Source organism: Triplophysa rosa, linkage group LG7, assembly GCF_024868665.1.
Source record: "Triplophysa rosa linkage group LG7, Trosa_1v2, whole genome shotgun sequence".
NCBI lineage: Eukaryota > Metazoa > Chordata > Actinopteri > Cypriniformes > Nemacheilidae > Triplophysa > Triplophysa rosa.
The window spans coordinates 2,824,367-2,842,329 of record NC_079896.1 but is presented as its reverse complement, the minus strand read 5'-3'; the positions used below and the strand labels follow the sequence as shown (position 1 = coordinate 2,842,329).

General features: G+C 36.6%; 2 protein-coding genes across 3 annotated transcripts in view; both read left to right on the top strand.

The window, feature by feature from the left end:
• Window positions 1–1,246: 1,246 nt before the first annotated feature.
• On the top strand, window positions 1,247–10,709 carry im:7151449 (membrane cofactor protein). Of its 2 annotated transcripts, XM_057338045.1 has the most exons (13): window positions 1,273–1,329; window positions 1,468–1,536; window positions 2,546–2,731; window positions 3,022–3,121; window positions 3,199–3,269; window positions 3,791–3,976; window positions 7,462–7,635; window positions 7,969–8,055; window positions 8,154–8,189; window positions 8,798–8,842; window positions 8,926–8,974; window positions 10,276–10,341; window positions 10,506–10,709. In XM_057338045.1, coding segments are annotated over exons 1-13 (1,101 nt in total). In that variant the 5' UTR covers window positions 1,273–1,328; the 3' UTR covers window positions 10,537–10,709. The 2 variants fall into 2 exon arrangements, with proteins under 2 accessions (XP_057194029.1, XP_057194028.1); XM_057338046.1 differs by having other exon boundaries at window positions 1,247–1,536.
• A 1,126-nt stretch (window positions 10,710–11,835) lies between these two features.
• Window positions 11,836–17,963, top strand: part of grm4 (glutamate receptor, metabotropic 4) — a 185,914-nt gene continuing 179,786 nt past the window's right edge. Inside the window, exons 1-3 of the mRNA XM_057338126.1 lie at window positions 11,836–12,151; window positions 12,273–12,349; window positions 12,731–13,611. The gene's annotated coding sequence lies outside the window, so the exon portion shown is untranslated. The remainder of the gene's footprint in view (window positions 12,152–12,272; window positions 12,350–12,730; window positions 13,612–17,963) is intronic.

Sequence of the window (17,963 nt, the reverse complement as noted above, 5' to 3'; positions counted from 1 at the left end):
CACCTTGGTGCATTTACATTTAGTCATAGGCAAAGCCATATATGAGGCAATTTACAACATCACACGCAATTTATTTGACAAAGGACAAAGTCCCGCAAGACTAGACCACTATCATCAACACTTTACATTTTTCAAAAGCAAGCATGCAAATAGTGTCTAAAGTTACCGTGAGTCGTTTATTTTGTAACATATAACAGTTGCATGGTAACATATACCAAGTGGCTATAGCAATATAAAATGTAGTCTCCATGGAGACGTTCGAATCACATTTAAAAAGTTCCACATTAAACCTAATGCTGATTTTAACAACTGTACAGCATAAACAAACCGGGGTGACCAGTTTCAAGAGGGGCTGAAGAAAGAAAATGACTTGTAACCTTGACTACGCTGTCAAACACAATCAGTGAAATCTTCACGCAGGGACGCCCTTGTGTTGGGAACACCCTTACTGACTCATACATTCCATACAAGCAAAAGAAATGATCCATGCCATCAAAACCTCACCAAGCTGGATTCATCTTATTCCCTTTTGATAATCAAATGTTTGCTATAGCAACAGTATTATTGTACAGTGCAAATCGACTATAGAAGAACATCCAGATATTCTTGAATGTAACTATAGCCTACATTCAAAAATGCTTATGACATTGTGGATAAGCCACCCGCATGAAAAGAATACTGTATACATAAAGTATATTATAGCATTTACAGTTGCTCAATTTAATATAGTTAATGTAGTGAAATTATACTGTAGTGTTTTTCAACCTGAACCTCACTTGATTAAATAACAAACTGCAGTATTTACTGTACTACAGTTTATCAATTCACTGTATTTAATACTTAGTACTGTAGTATACTTTAGTAGTACACTGGGTTTTAGACACCGTGCATTTTTGTGGTAAAAGTGTAGTAAGCATGTTTTTTTGCGCATTGATTACTATTGGCAAAACCATGGTTTTACTATAGTAACCATGTTTTAACTATGTTTTTTTATTTGACTATAGTAACCATGTTTTTTAGTTTTAACTGTAGTAAAATCATGTTTTCGGGGTTTAAACCATGGTCAATTTTCGTATGGGTGTTTTGCCTTGCCATCGCAAAAAGTGTACTACAGTATTTACTACAGAAGAAAGCTCATTCCAAAATAGCCAACTGTTTCAGTAGTGGCCCAGAATGTGCCCAGAAGGGGGGAAAAAGGAGTGGGAGTGGACTATTTTCAACACAGCCTTGTCAGTGAGAGGAGGAGGGAAACACCAGCTGTCCCTAGTAGTTTGCGATGTGCGTCGTCTGGAACGGATTTCTCTGCGCTCCTTCAACAGTTCAAATTGAGTTAGTATGGGGAATCCCTCTGTTTGTGTAGTGATTTGTTGTCATTTTCACGTTATTCGCTCAGTATCATAGCTGTTCTGCCGCTTGATATATTTAATACGAGTCTATTTATAGTGTAAACATTCAAATCTATTTAAGTGACCATGGCAAACGCGAAGGTTTGGCTGCTGCTTCTGTTGCACTTTGCGCTCGTCTCTATGGGAAGAGGTAAGACTTACACTTACATAATTCTGTTTTAAATCAGAATAAAACGTTCAGCTGCTCTTAAAAGCACTGAAAAACCCTGAGCAATGTGTTTACATGTTTCTTAGATGCTTTATAGTGTAATCATATACACCACAAAGTCAGAATCACCTTGTTATACTTAATTAATTTATATTCTTATATCTTTATCATCTGAACAAACATTATGGACCATGGTTTCATTGTATTCAATTAAAGTAACCATGTTGATTACCATTTGTACAGTTTTGTGTAGTTTTACTACAAATAGTGTGGTGACCGGTGAGACCATAGTAAATTTGTGGTTTCTATGGTTCTGCTAGAACTTAAACCAAGAAACGATGGTTGCTATGGTTAATGTTCATGAAAGTAAAGCCATCATGCAACAAATTAATAACACGACAAGTTTTATTATACGCTACTGGTCACAAGCATATCATGTCCTTCCAAAAACTCAGATGTCCAAAAAACACTGTACTTTTAAAATGATTAAATACTGTGTTGCAGATGTTGATAAGCACTTTTTAATACTTTTTATTATTTGCAAAACCCAATGATGAACAGAAAGGGTGCCTGATAACAATGATTTATGCCAAAAAATGAAATTCACAAATATGGAGATACGAGGTTTCAGAAGGACAGCGGCAATATTTTAAGTCATATTCTTAAAATATAGTTTTATAATCTTTTTTTTAGTAAAGACCATAGTAAATTTGTGGTTACTGTGCTTTTACCAAAAAAAGAAAAAAAACCATGGTTACTATAGTTTTCATAAGGGATGACTTTCTCTATCCAAACTACGGAAACTGTTTTAAAGGAGTTGCCATGTGTGCTCACTTGTTGCCAGCTTTTCCTATCTATTAGGTCCAACTTTCCTGATAAATAAGGAAACACATTTTTGTCTTTTATATCCCTTCATGATGTCAAATGTATTTTTTAAAGTAAAATTACTGTCACTTAATGCATAATTATTTTGTGTCTGCGGTTGGTTTAGCGGATTGTCCATTGCCTCAACTGAATGGCAGTGTTCTGCTGTCTGAGAGATCCATACTGCAAAACAACTTTCCAGACACTTCTGAAGCTTTTCTGGAGTGTCTCAATGGATTTCAGAGAGAGTCAGGGTCGACTTCAATCTCCTGCTTTAACGGGGAGTGGAGCGCTGTGGAATTAAAATGCAAAAGTAATTCAGTTTTTAATTCTTTACTGTGGTTCTAAACCTGTATGTGACTTTTTGTCTTCTGTGGAACACAAAAGAAGATATTTTGAGAAATGTCGCAGTGGTTTCCGTACAATGGAATTTGATGGGGTCCAGTGTTCTTAGGTTATCAGGATTTTTCAAAATATCTTCTTTTGTGTTCTGCAGAAGAGAGAAAGTCAGGTTTGGAATGACATGAAGGTGAGTGAATAATTAAAAAAAATCATTTTTGGGTGAACTTTTCCTTTAAGTGTCTGTGTGTGGTGCTGTTTCAGAGGTAGACTGTGGACAACCCAAGCCTTCACCACATATGACCTACATCATCTCGGAGGGAACGTTGTTTGGTTCTTATACAAGACCCATATGCCAGAGAGGGTAAGAACACCTGTGGTCCACATTTTCCAGTCTAATGGGACGAACGGTCACGGTTTATTCTTGTAGGGTTTGTGCAGATATTACCTGGAAGGGTCGAGCTACAGACAGTGTCTTGTAACGGGCTGGAGTGGAAAATCTATGTGTTCACGTGAGTGGTTGTTTTGGATTGAATACTCAGTGCTTTAAAGGACCAGCATGTAATTTTTTGGAGGATCTACTGACAGAAATGCAATATAATATACATAACTATGTGTTCAGAGGTGTATAAAGACCTTACATAACGAAGCGTTATGTTTTTATTATCTTAGAATCAGCTATTTCTATCTACATACACCGCGGGTCCCCTTACATGGAATTCGCCATGTTGTTTCTACAGTATAGCCCTATAAACAGACAAACTGCTCGTGTTTCGTAAATACATTATCTCCTTCGGGAAAGAAGCGAAAACTTGACAACATGTTTTTTCTGTGTCAGCCGCCGTAGTGCTTCGAAAGGGAGAGGGATGGGTGGAGTAAGCCATTGGTTGCAATTTGCAACCTCACCACTAGATGCCGCTAAATTTCATACGCTGGATCTTTGACAAATCGCAAGAACAGAACTGATATTAAATTACCTGTGATGCCAGTTGTATCCGGCCACTTTACTTTTGTGTCCTCATGTTTTTTGTAGTGATTATTTGCGAAAAGCCTGCTGAAATTGCACATGGCAAAATAGTGACACAGTTGCATAAAGAGGATGTAGTCATGGACGATGTCATTGAGTATTCCTGTGATGCCAGCTATGTCCTTGACGGAAACAGGTTCATGAGATGCAATGATGATGGGGAATATGATTCACCACCACCAACATGCAAAGGTAAGAGCATGTTTCTCAGATTCATATTTGGGTTTGGGGATTTTTAAGACTACTGTGTAAAATGAACGTAGATTGTAGAGGTAAAATAATCTGGATCTGAGTTGATCAGTTCATACTGAGATCTTCAGTCATATTGACTTTAGATTGCAGATTTGACAAATCTGAGCTCAGTTTGACACATTGTTGGGATCTCTTATGAAACTCTAATGACAGGAGAAATATCTGAGACGCAGGAGTTTCCATTTGCTCTCCATTTAATCTCATAGACTTCTCATGTATCATCTGATTTTTGGGCTGTTGCAAAAGCACCTAAAATCAGGGAGTGAAGTTTAATCCGTTACCCTCACTCCCATCCGTGTCATGGCACCATATTAACCAAATCTTACCCAACCCGCTCTGAGCAGGACTCTAAGCATGGGCGTCGAGAAAAATAACAAAGCTCGTCACATGGTTCGCCTATTTTTAATAACAGGCGTGTCTCTCAAATTGTTCTTCATGTTCAATAGCAGGCAGGAGAGGATTTAAAAACACCTGTATGAATGAACACCTTCTGATCCAAGATACATTTCAACAAACACGTGTAAACTCTTGTGTACTGTATGAGATGAAACGGCTCGACAACCCTCTCTGACCGACAATATTTACATCCGTGTCTGAATTCACCCACTCATATCCGCTCATTTATTTGTCATGTCATTCACTAGCTAACAGGGCGTCTCGGGACAGGAGGTGATTTCGGACACGGCACAAGATTGCTGTTTTATTTGGTTTCATATTAATCTGATCGTTTGTTCTGCTCTGGTTGTCTTTTAGTTCATTTTTAAGTTAAACTTCTAGCAGAAAGCCTTCTTCTTGTCGTTCATCCGGTCTTTTGTGATCCATGGCTTTTATTTGGTCTGTGGTTTTGTTTAGTCTGTGGTACTGTTAGCTTCCCGTCTGTATTCTACATGCCAACCTGTACATGTGAAGCTCATTTTTCAAAGGCTGTATAGTCCTGATGGTGACGGGCATCTGGTGGATGATTAGCTTGTTTGTGGGGGAAGTGATGTATCAAACTGTGGTACAACAACAGTGGAGTGTGAGATTATTTATCAGCTGTCTGCAACGCTGAGAAAGAGCTGATAAAGAGCACAATTGTGCCAGTGCTGGAAGAATATAAAAATGCAGTACAAAAAAAAATACAAAAATTATACATTTATAATCATTTTAAATATTAAACTGTGTATAAATATATAAATAAATACTATGTATAAGCACAGTATAAATAATGTGTTTAAATAAAAATTCTTTATTATGCATAAATGAAAAATGAATATAAGATTATATAAATTACATAAATTAATATATTTATATTAGGGCTGTCAAACGATTAATCGCATCCAAAATAAAAGTTTGTGTTTACATAATATTTGTAGGTGTACTGTTCATAATAATTTTGTATTTATAAGCACATTCAAATACATACATATAGAAAAAGAAAAATATAAAAATGAATAAACATTTATAATTAATTTAAATTATTGATAAATATAAATAAATACATAATTTGATTTAAAAAAAATCCTAAATATTTACACATGTATGTATGTGTTTATAAATAAGAAATTAATATCCACACTACACAGAAATATATTATATAAACACAAACTTTTATTCTGGATGCGATTAATCGCGATTAATCGTTTGACAGCCCTAATTTATATACATAATATAAATAAATAAACAAACAAATAAAAATATATACACACGCACACACATATACGTACTGTATGTAGGCATGTGGGTATCAAATTTCGATTAATTGATTAGGTTTTGTCGCGGTAAGAGGGATTATCGCAGTATTCAATTCTATGAGAAATGCAGGTTGAAAATATAAACCAAATTGAGTGTTTTCCTCTTGATAACAACTTTATAAATACAAATAAATATAAATAAAACAACACACAGTAATGATGTATAAAGTGAGTTTATTCAAACAGAATAAAATGCAAACTGCAAAAGAACAACTTTTGTTAACTGCTTTTAAATATACTTATGTCTGTACAACGCTAGTACTACAATTCATATTATTATTATTATTGTTTGAATAACAAGCCAAACCAGTGTGTTAACTATTATAGCAAGCTAAACATTTATAAACAGCAAATTCACTCGCACTTTGTGACAGTGTATGACTATTGCGTTCCATCAACGTATAATTAAAATAATTATTCTGCCACACTGTCAGATTTCATTACTCGGCTTACTTTTAACCAAAAATATTTCCAAACCTCAGACTTCACCCTTTTAGAAGGGGAAAAAATCGTCGGCGGCGTTCCTCCTTCCGCCATGCTTCCTCTCCATGTGGTACTGTTTACATCAGAGTGCGCACGCGTCTTTTGCGCGCGCACACACACACACACACACGCACGCACGCACGCACGCACACACACACACACACACACACACACGCACACACACACACGTAGGCATCTCCACATGGGGAATGGGATTGTTTAGATCAGAGTGCGCATTCCTACGCAGCATACACGCAGTGTACTTTTATCCGGTTGATGAAAAATAAACAAATACGCGTTCTAAAAATCAAAATGCTGATCTATATATTTTCGCGGTATTTGAAAGTGCCCGCGATAACAACAACGCGCGAATCCATTACCGTGGTTAATCGCATTACCGAATATCGGCACATGTCTAACTGTATGCATATTTTGCTATATAGATTATATATATATTATATAAACCAAATAAATATACATAAAAAGGATTTTCAAAAACAATTACTGATACAGAACCTTTTTTATTTAGTTCAATAGTTATATTATGCTACACAGTATTTTTACAGTATTTAAATGTAGATTTTTGTTGTTGTTTTTTTACTGTTTTTAAGATGGAGTTCATGAAAACCTGTCTCCCTAATTTTCCCCAAATTATAGTAATAATTTATAAACAATACCTTTTTACATCATTTGACATCAACACATGTACGAGTTAAGATAAGTAACCTGCAATTTTACAGATTGCCGTTTTAATGCAATGTTTTGCATTTATAATATTAGAATATAATATATATAATTACATTTTTATTAAGGAACCGTTAACTCGTTGTGCATAAAAGTGTAAATATTGATCAAAAAATAGGTCAGTTTAATAGTAAAATACAGTAATTGAACATACACGTCTGGAAAACAAAACATATAATCCAGTTCCTAAGAAATCCACGGTCTTATCCAATGCTGAATTTTTTAAGTGTTTGGCATCTTATGTCAACACTTCATGGGACTGCTTAACATTACTGAAATTCCGTGGATTCGGATACGTGCCACATGTCTTCATGGATGTCTTGATGTGGTTTCACTCATTTTTGTAGACATTGAACGGTTTCAAATGTGTTTTAAATGTGCTTTGAATGTTGTTTTTGTTACGCACATAAAAAATTTCAGCTACTTTGCATGTCTCCCTGACTTTAATTACGTTTTCTTCCTCAGCCATCGAATGTCAAGTTCCAGAAGTTAAGTTTGGCATCCAGATTGAAGGAAATCCCCCTTACTCCTATAAAAGTGAAGCCAGATTTAAATGTGAGCCGGGTCACACCATGAAAGGTTCAGACACGGCAGTGTGTGAGGAGAACGACTGGTCTGCCATTCCTGAATGTGTTCAAGGTATGCCTAACCTTTCCCATAATGTTTATTCTTTCAAGTTACATAAATGTTTTTCCAGCGTTTGTATTCGGAATACCAGAGATAAACAGGCCCAGACAGAATCGGAGGACATGTCCTGCTGCGATTTTAAAGACAAAATCCACAGAATCACTTTAAACACGTGAATCCACATAATGAAAATATAGGTTAAATATGGAATTCGTTGACGTTCGGAAATTCTGTGGAAGTTTGTAAGACCTGGACAAAACTGTAGACTGACTCCAGTAGCGTTGCATGCATAGCCTGATTGTTAGCAATTGTGTTTACATGTTTAGATGTGAATCATTCTTTCAGAGAAATCAAATGCAGCGGATACCACCGCAAAACAGACGACAGCAGGCGTTACCATAAACACACCCACAACCAACACAATTTTAAATAGTAAGGATTTCAACCTAGAAAATACAGCATCTCTCAAATCTCATGACATTATTTGTCATGGTTACATTTGAATGGTTATTTAATTTGTTTCATTGCAGAAATAAAAGAGGAACAGCTCACTGTTTATTCACTAAGTAAGTCATCTTTCTGTCTAGTGTTCTGAATAAAACGTCTCACTACGGTACCCTCAGTTAGTAATGCATTGTTGTTTAGTCTTCTTTGAACATCTACAGTAAATAAGATCAGAGCCGTTATGAGTGTAACTGAGGGACACCACATGGCTAATGATTGTTTACTTCCTTTGTTGCACAAAACCCCGAAGAACCCACATGTGCCCTGTTGAGCATTTCAAAACCGCTGACTTTAAAGGAACAGTTCACCCGAAAAATGTAGGAAAGAAAAACGTTCTGGGGCACTTTTGACTACCATTGTAAATTTTCCTACAATGGGAGTCAATGGTGGCCAAGAACTGTTTGGTTCCAAGCATTCTTCCAAATATCTTCTTTTGTGCTCATCAGAACGAAAAAATGTATACAACTTAAGGGTGAGTAAATGATGACAGAATTTTTATTTTCGGGTGAACTGTCCCTTTAATAGGATGTTGGTCCTTCCAATAACAGCAATCTTCCACATCGGACCGTGGAGCCAGTTGCAGTAAAGCATAAAACTATGATTCCTAACCCGTTGCAACAAAGATGGTATTCCATTTCTTTAAAAACTCACTGTATAACTCTTCTTCTAGATGGTGTCAAAACGGCAGTGATTTTAATCTCTGTGTTTGCCATTAGTAAGTATTTGATTTTGGATTAAAACTACACTTATTTTAAAGCTGAAGTAGTTCTTGTTAAACAATATCTCTTCTCCCTTTAGTGATTGGTGGGGTGTTATGGTTGGTACATCATCGTCATAAACAAAGGGGGTAAGCACATTACTCATTCTGTAAACTGGCATCAACATCATGTTGATTTTAATATCACTCTTTTTAGATTCATTTTGCTTTAGAAATGCACTTATAGATCATTGCTTTCTGTTACATTTAATGGTCACGTTGGCTTTTATTTGCTGATTTAAGGCCCGTTCACACTAAGAACGATAACTTTACTGATAACTATGTAGCGTCCACACCAACAGACGAAAACGTTCTGTTTATTCTAAGCAAACAGATTTTCACTTTTCAAAGGCTTGAGCTCTTTATATTTGAATGGCTTGATATCAGCTGGTAAAAAATAGCTCTGAGTTGAAGTCTCTTAAAGCGACTGTTCATCCAAAAATGAAGATTCTGTCATCGTTTACTCACGCTCAAGTTGTTCCCAACCTGTGTAAATTTAGTTGTTCTGTTGAACACAAAGAAAGATATTTGAAAGAATGTTCATAACCAAACAGATCTGGGGCACTATAGACTTCCATAGAGTAAAAACTACTTAGTAGTTAACTGGTAGTTAATGGTGTCCCAGAACAGTTTAGTTTCATTCTTTCAAATATCTTCTTTTGTGTTCAACAGAACAAAGATTTGAATGCCGTTTCAGAACAACTTGAGTATAAGTAAATAACGGCAGAATTTTTATTTTTGGGTGACCTATCCCTTCAAAGTTAGAACCATTTTGAACATGTTAATTTTTTTAGTTATCGTCCTTGATATGAGCTGGCCGTTATCAATCAACAAGCTTCCTTTTCTTTTGCTTTATGTGCTTAGTTGCATTTAGTTTTAAAGCTTAATCATTAATCAGTTTCAACTGTATACCTCATCAGAGTAAGAAAAAAACGTTTCCATGACTTTTAAGGCTTACACACATTTTGGCAGGGCCGCTTTATTTGACAGTCTCTTTGTTAGAAATATTGCATGTTATGTAAATCCACAGTAACGTGAACTCAAGAAAAATAAAGCGTGACTCCCTTTTTCACTTTAAATACACACCCTTGCAAATTCCCAGCATGCCAAGCAGGTTACTAACTAATGAAAAACAACCTCAGACGTGGCTGATTATTGCTTGTGTGTCCTGTAAAAGCGTATTACAATACGTCTGGACACATAATGAGCTCAATGGGATTAAAAATGCAAGGTGTGGCGTGTTTACAAAATGACAAGAATAACTTATGAAGAGCTAATGTATGTCCATGTACGACATGTACCACGGATTGCGTTTGAATATTAACGAAATTATGTTAACAATAAAATGTATTGTAATAATTTCATCTCCTCATTTTTACAATGCTGCGTAGTTCATACAATACTGGTGAAGGACAGTGGACAAAAGAAGAAGAATTATTACCATTTCAAAAGCCAAGGTATATCAGTTCAAAGTCATCAAATGATTTCATCTCTGACTAATATGTTCTGGCGTAGTTGCACATCTTCTTTAATGATTTTTTCTATCTTCTTGTTATTTGGATCACTATCAAAGAGTGGTTTGATTCTTCTAAGTGTGTTTTCTCTGGATTGTCAACTACAGGGCAAACAATCGGACCGCTCCTCTGGCCTAGTCTGCACTTTGTGGATACAGTATTAACTTCCTAAAGCTGCAAATATTTATATTCTTAATGTTGTACTTTATTTATTAAAAATGGTATTTTCTACTTTTTAAAATGTATTCCAGACATGAATAAACACACAGATTATATTTTTATATATTTGATTAAAGTATGTTTTTACGTTTTATAGTGCTTGGGTGTGTTCTTTCCGTCATGTGCACTTCATTACATACGCAGATGTTTTATTCAAAATGCCTCCCAAAAAGATGAAGATGAACTTAGAGTGATTCATACCATTTTTTTGCTTTGCTTCTCACTGAAATTTGAATATTAAAATAGGATAAAACACCAAACATGAAAAGAACTAGGTTAGATGATAACCTAAAAAAATCCATTGATATCGTTCACACTGTTGTTCACATTTTCTCCCACAAGCGGATGTAATGAGAACTGTTTTTCAGTTTGGTCATGTGACCTTTGACGATTACCCTATTCCCCTTTTTCTAATCAAGTCTCCTCCCATGGAATCTCATTCAAGTGTTTCCTCTTGAAGTGCGATTTCAGCGACACATTGCAAAATGAGATATTTTCATTGCACCATAGCTGTCGTCCTCTCAAGGCGTCACGTTCACTATATGACCATATGGTGAATAAGCCAGAATGAGCAAACATTTGTAATGTGTTGTAACACGCCGTCCATCCCTTCTGAAAGCGCCGCTGCCCATTGACGTCAGCAGCCGGAGTAACAATGACAGAGATAGTTGTGGCTATTCAAACCAAGTAATGAATCACAATAACTTCTCCACAGTCGCCACAGAGCAAACAAAAATGGTAAACAAATAACTGCTAAAGAAGAATATGTGAGCAGTGCTTGTCTGTGCAAAACTCACGGTTGGTTAGCCGGTTGCTAAGGTGGTCTAAGTAGTTTTTAGCATGCTATGTGGTTGCTAGGGTGGGTACTTAATGGCTTCAAGTAAAAAAGTCTTCTCTTTGGATTCACATTTAAGCACTCGGCAGACAATTTGATACAAAGTAGGTTACTGTGCATTTAAGCTATACATTATATGTTGCCGACAGGAAAGCCTATTTACACATTTAATTGAGTATTTTAATGTAAACCAAAAAAGCACTGTTAAACACAATGATCTTTATTCTCAAGGTCAGGGCTTTGTTAAAAATCCCCTTTCCTATTTTTAGCAATGATAGTAAAGATGCTTGTCTGCAGACAGTTAGCAGGACAATGTGCCCTCACAAATTGAAAAAACGTCGTTTGCGAGCGATTTCATGTGATTCCCAGCAACACTGCGTATTTCATTTGAAACATTTTCCTGCTCACGCACAATAGGGCCATTCGCATTCTTAACAACCTCCCTCAGTGTGACCCTTTTTCTCTTGTCTCTGTGGTTTGGGGTTTCTGGTAACCTGGATTCGCCGGCTATCCGCTTGGGTAAACATTCTCATTTACTCCAGACAGTATGACACAAAGGTCTCGGGAAACATCATTTCTAATCACAGCCGGTCAGGGAGGGGACGGGACGGCAGAGAAAAGAAATACGGAGAGCCTTTGAGCACTGAATGAGCTGAAGCCGAATGACGTTATTTGTTTTGTCATTCCTGGACCAATGGGGTAAAGCAGTCATGTGGATGTTTTATGGTTAACAGGGTTTCTCACACTGTTGTGGGTTTGGGTCTGGAGTGTGGTCTGATGGGTCACTGTTTAATTTAAAGAATCATCTGGTCACATTTAGGAAACACTTGCTTTTGGAATACAGAAGGTTTAGATCCCTCAGGAAGTTTAAGTCTGACGCCCTTGAAGAAAAGTCTGGTAAGTTTGGCACATTTCATGAACCCCACAAACACATTTATCATGAAATAAAAACTCTTTAAAGGGCAAGATGAACTATAACTGATTTAGTGGATTCATGTGCATACACACTTGTTGACAGCAGTTAAAATGAGCTAAAATGGTCTTTGTTCCATCAAGTGACAGTTCTCACAGTTGGATCTCTTAAATCATTTACTGTCCGTCAATGTGCTGTCAGCAGAGTACATCCGCTTTCACGTATATATATATATATATATATATATATATATATATTTAACCATAACAACATATCTAATCACACACAAAACTGACACCAACACTTTAAAATGTTGGGAAAGTGACCTTAAGGCCAAAGTTATAACCATACGTCTTTCTTCCTAGGCAAGAGGGGCCCTTTATGCAGTGGTTCTCAAACTGGGGGGCCCTAAAATGGATCCAGGGGGCCACAGATTATATAACATTTTATGAAATATTTGTTTTTAAAAAGTATGTTTTTATGTTTTATAGTGCTTGGGTGTGTTCTTTGACTAAAAGAAAATGTTATGTCATCACTGCAAAGAATCTTTTAATCACGTTTGTTTGTAGTGTTCATGATCTCTCTAGCTGTCCTTCCTAATTCTGGTCAGGGGCCCTTCTCTAATATTTCTAACACACTCAGTCCCGTTCCTTTAACGGGATAATTCGAATCAGGTGTGTGAGATAAAAGAAACATCTGAAATATGCGGTGCTGTGGGCCATGACAGAACTGTTTTGGAAGTCTCCCTTATCTACAGACGGAGTGGGGGTTGCCAGGTTCAAGGAACAACGTGACTCTCGCTCAAAAGGAATAAAAACTAGTCATAAAATAAAATCGCATTCTTTTTATTTTAATTACTTCACTTTAATTGTTTCATCAATGTTGTTTGTATGGATTTTGTGCATAAATATTTATTTATAATGGTACATTTCAATTATGCGGAAAAAGGCCGAGTCTGGCAACGCGCAGCCTGTGCGGCCTCGACACGTGTTAAATCCGACATCGCCATCTCGTGGCGAGACGTTTAAATGTTAAATTCTTACATGGTTTAATGGCGTCATATCTATTTATAAATGATTCTCGTCATTTCCAGTAGGGATAAATAGATCGATATATCGGTCCTGTCCCCATGTCGTAATTGTTATATTCTCAGGAGAGCCACGCGGAGTCCTAAACACATATTTGGGTGATATTAAACGGACAGCACACATTGGTTGATGTACGTCTGTCAAACTGAAGGGAACAGGTAAAGCTATCATGATCTGTTTATTACTGGTTCGGTACTGTACGCCATGCGTACCGAAGATGCTTTCAAGAGTTTGGGAGTTTGTTGAGAGCTGAGAGTCGCATTGAGTCTCTGCTGATGATGTGTTTGGTTCTGTTGGTAAACATCATTAAATCCTATTAGAATGAGTAGTTTTGTAATTGTTTTATTGTTAAACAGCTGGTTCATAATGGTACTTGTAATGGAAACCATTGGAATTTGTAGTGTTTTTTTTGTCAGCAGGGTGCACCTACTGGTTTTTGATGTCTGTCAGGAAGTGAATTAATCAGTAGCCTAGTAGTTAAAAAGTCACTTTCAATAACTTTACATTTCACACCGAAGAAGGTATTCAGAATACAAAAAGGGTGAGATACGCAAGATCATGTTCATTATAGAAACCTTTTAATGTCATGAAATTGTAACACAAATTAACATTCGAAATGGTGGTAAATAAGAGAAAACGATTTGCTAAAAATATTTTAATTCACTTTTGTTTCAAAACAAATAATCTAAAACATAGAAACATCACAAGTGTTTAATCAGAATGTAACGTCTGAAGCATTTGGATTTCTTGTTATGACGTCATAGACCACCCCAAGAACACTGATTTCAAATGGTGCTAGATGACATGGAATACTCTATGGCACCATTTGAATTCAGCTTCCAGAAGCGGCACTCCAGACCACCATGTAGACTATCATTTAGAAGTAGATAACACTGAAAAGAAGAAAAGAGAAAAAAAGGCAGATGTTGTTTATCATATTTCAACTTTTACAGTGACCTGAGTCAATAGATGTATTACAATAGAAAATGATGGGTGAGAATAGGAGAGTGAGGGAGGGAGGGCATTTGTTTACAAGTTTCTTTTTTGCTCAGGCAGAACGGTTTATTCTTGGTTTCTAGCCCCCTGTGCACCTGACCGCTTGTGTAATGCTTATCCGACTCTTAAAGGGAAAGGCATCTTTGTTGAGACTTTGGACTTTTGCAATCTGAATGCACGTCATTTACTGTATACGGGATAGCCAATGACAGCAGTGACTACAGTCCAGAATCAACAGATTTCAATCAGTTTAGAAATGCAATATATAAGAAGGATAAACAGAGACTAAAGTTATGACACCATTATTTGTTCTAAATCAAAAAGTATTTTTTTAGAAATAAAGTGTATGTGAATATACCCAAGAGATAAAAATCTAATCCTTATTATCCCGTGATGGTCTAAAACCGTATCTTAAGGACTTCATAAACATTTATACAGGAATAAGTAAAAAAACGAAAATCAGGGCACACACTTAAATAAACGTATATGAACACCATCTAAACTTGTAGTTATTTAAAGGAAAGGAAATATTTAAACTTATTTTTTTGCATATTATTTTGGTTCAACCGTTGTCCTAATATCAATGTTCTCAATATTTCTCAGGTATTTTTTGACTAAGCATAATGTGCAGGTAATATTTTAATTTTCACTTATTGTATTGTTGTTACTGTAGAATGATTAAAAAACAGATCTGTCTCGGACAAGAATAATGCCAGAGACCTAATATAACCTTCATTTTGTGTTCAGGGAGGCAGCAGAAATTCACTTGGCTATGCTAAACAATTCTAATACGCACAAAGAAATAATGATAACGACGTCCCGGATTGTACATGCTTAAATACGCAATGCGCTCTGATGCGCCCCCTAGAGAGAAAAGACAGCACTGCGCTAATGATGTGTTTACCTCGTCTGGTCAAGTGCGCACTAGAAAATTCCAAGTTTATCAGACACCTTAGACTAGAGCATGAACGCCTTATTGTTGCGACCCGTCAAAAAAATACTTTTATGACGATGATGCACTTATTGCTAAAACTCATTCCAGGAGTAGGCTATACCTACAAACAATTACAGATTATGTTAAGTCTTAGACTGTTATCATAAATCTTTCACAAACTCCTTTAGATTATGATTCAATAAATTAGTTTTAGTAATTATTTAAAAGATCGTTAGCAATAAACTTTTATTTTAAATAAATAGATTTGTAAAGGTTTTAGACGCGATGGCATGAAGTGCGCACCATGCTGCGTTATTGACGTGCGCATCGCATCACATCTCTCGCGCAGCATCCTTTACCAGCCGCTGTTCTTAACTCGACGCGAGCGTTTAGTTGAGCTAGTTTCCATCGACTTTTTATTAGATCGCGTCTTGTCGCATGGCGTTAGTATGAGCGGCCCAGAAATCTCTTACGCAGGTGAAATTCCCGAATGGATCTTCCTCTTGTCGCAATAGCCATGACGCAGTAATATATATACTGTTGAAATATCGTCAGATCACTTCACTATCACATTTAAAGTAGCATGTAACAAAACAACTTGTGATTATTTGTGAGATATTCTTTACAAACTGTTTCGGACAAATATTAGAGGCAATGAGACGTTTCCCCATTGTGACGTACATTTGTTTAGTTTTACAAACATATGCATGATCTCTCTCGTGACAAGTATAAATGATTTTACTTACACGTATACATCCAGGCATTAGACTTCATATGGGCTGTTTTCCAAATTTCGCTGGACTTTTTCTTGTTTCGGTCCAACCTCAACTCTCTACTCTTTCCATTCTTGAGACGCATCATTACCAGATCCCTATCGCTTTTTCCAGAGCGCGATTCTAAGCCCCGCCCCCGAACACTCCCCCAGCGCGTGATAGGCTGCAAGGCGCCACACGTTCCCAAACACTTCGGGATCACATGTGCTAGACGCGTGTTTACAAACATTGAATGAGGTCACGTGGTACAGGCGACCATTTAATGCGCATCACCGGATCCTGACGCAACATTTCTATTACAACAAAAACAAAAGAAGTGGTGCTCTATGACACCAAATCCAGATTCTCTGGAAATAAACCATTGTGCTTATGATCATTTCTATATTAGATTATCTAGTTTTGATATATGTCTTGATGATGTTTTTGTGAATGCTTGACAGTTTACATAAATTAATTCTCATAAAACTGCCTTGGACCTCTCCATACAATTATCTTTATACATTATTTTTTGAGCTAGTTGTTTGTGATTTTCGGGTAAAGAGTTTTTACTTTTTCCATGACCTTAAAGAATAATAATTAGCTTATCAGAGCAACATCCTTCCCCAAGCAATAACGCTTTATGACCACTAGGGGGCGCCATGTGTTCAAAAATAACATTGGGTAAATGTTATTGTAAAGGGTTTCCACCTTTCTGAAATGTTTTTCCACTTTCTTGATTTTTTATTAGTTCTATACATCTGCACGTTTAATGTAACTTCCAATGTTGTCTGTTGTATTCTTTCTCGCCTTGCCTTTCTAGTATGTAAAGAAGCGTTCAAAAAAGTTTTTCAATTCACAGAAACACAGTTATATGAATATAGAGCCAGTAGTGAAATGAAAATCTGACAAGCAAAGATTTTTAATGAATGACTTCGCCTATATCCATTTCAACACTCTCTCGCCCCGTGAATGGCATTTATTCCTAATTCAGTTTGAATTTCCAATGCATGTCCCTGTCGTGTAGGATGTATTGTTTTGGTGCGGTACGCCTGGGCCGTCACAGTGTTACATATATGTTGTAGGTGGACGAATAAAAACCCTGCGCTTGTGTTTGTTGTGAAATGCATTGATGTAGAGCTGTTGTTGTCGCTGGCATGCTTGTGCTATCAAACACCTACACTGAGCATCTGAAGCATGCAGCTGTTAATAAATCTCTTTATTTAGCTCTGTGGTGTTCAGATGATGCATGCATTGAGGTGTCTGTTAAGCACAGTGTGGAAATATCATATCACACTGTTTGCAAGTGATAGAAGCAGCATACATTTAACAGTTAGATGTTTGCAGAAATGTTTTGTCGACTAAGTTGCCAATAAGAAAACAAATTTTATGAAAAGTTTCTGCTTATAGTACAAAACATTGTATACAGCTGTTGTTATTTTGGCTCGGTGGGTGAAGTTAATAGAGTTTGAATGAGTTACGTCATTGGTTTATAGTTGGAGGAAAGTCTTGGCCCCGCCTCCTCCTCCCCTCCCCATCTCTCTTTCTCTTCTGAAACCATGGCAACACTGGCCTTTTTCTGCTCTTGTCGAATTCATCTGGTGGTGAGAGGAAACCATATAATGTATACAGTACTATAGTACAGAATCTTTCACTAAGGGTTTAACACAGTTCATTTAATCTCACGCTCCCACGTGTAAACCCACTGAAATTCCACGCAGTACATTTGATGTGACCCATGGGATTGGGTTTTCTTTGGACGCTTATTTGCCTTTTTATGTAGACAGTGATTTACAATAGCAAAACACATTTAGTAGATCACACATTTAGA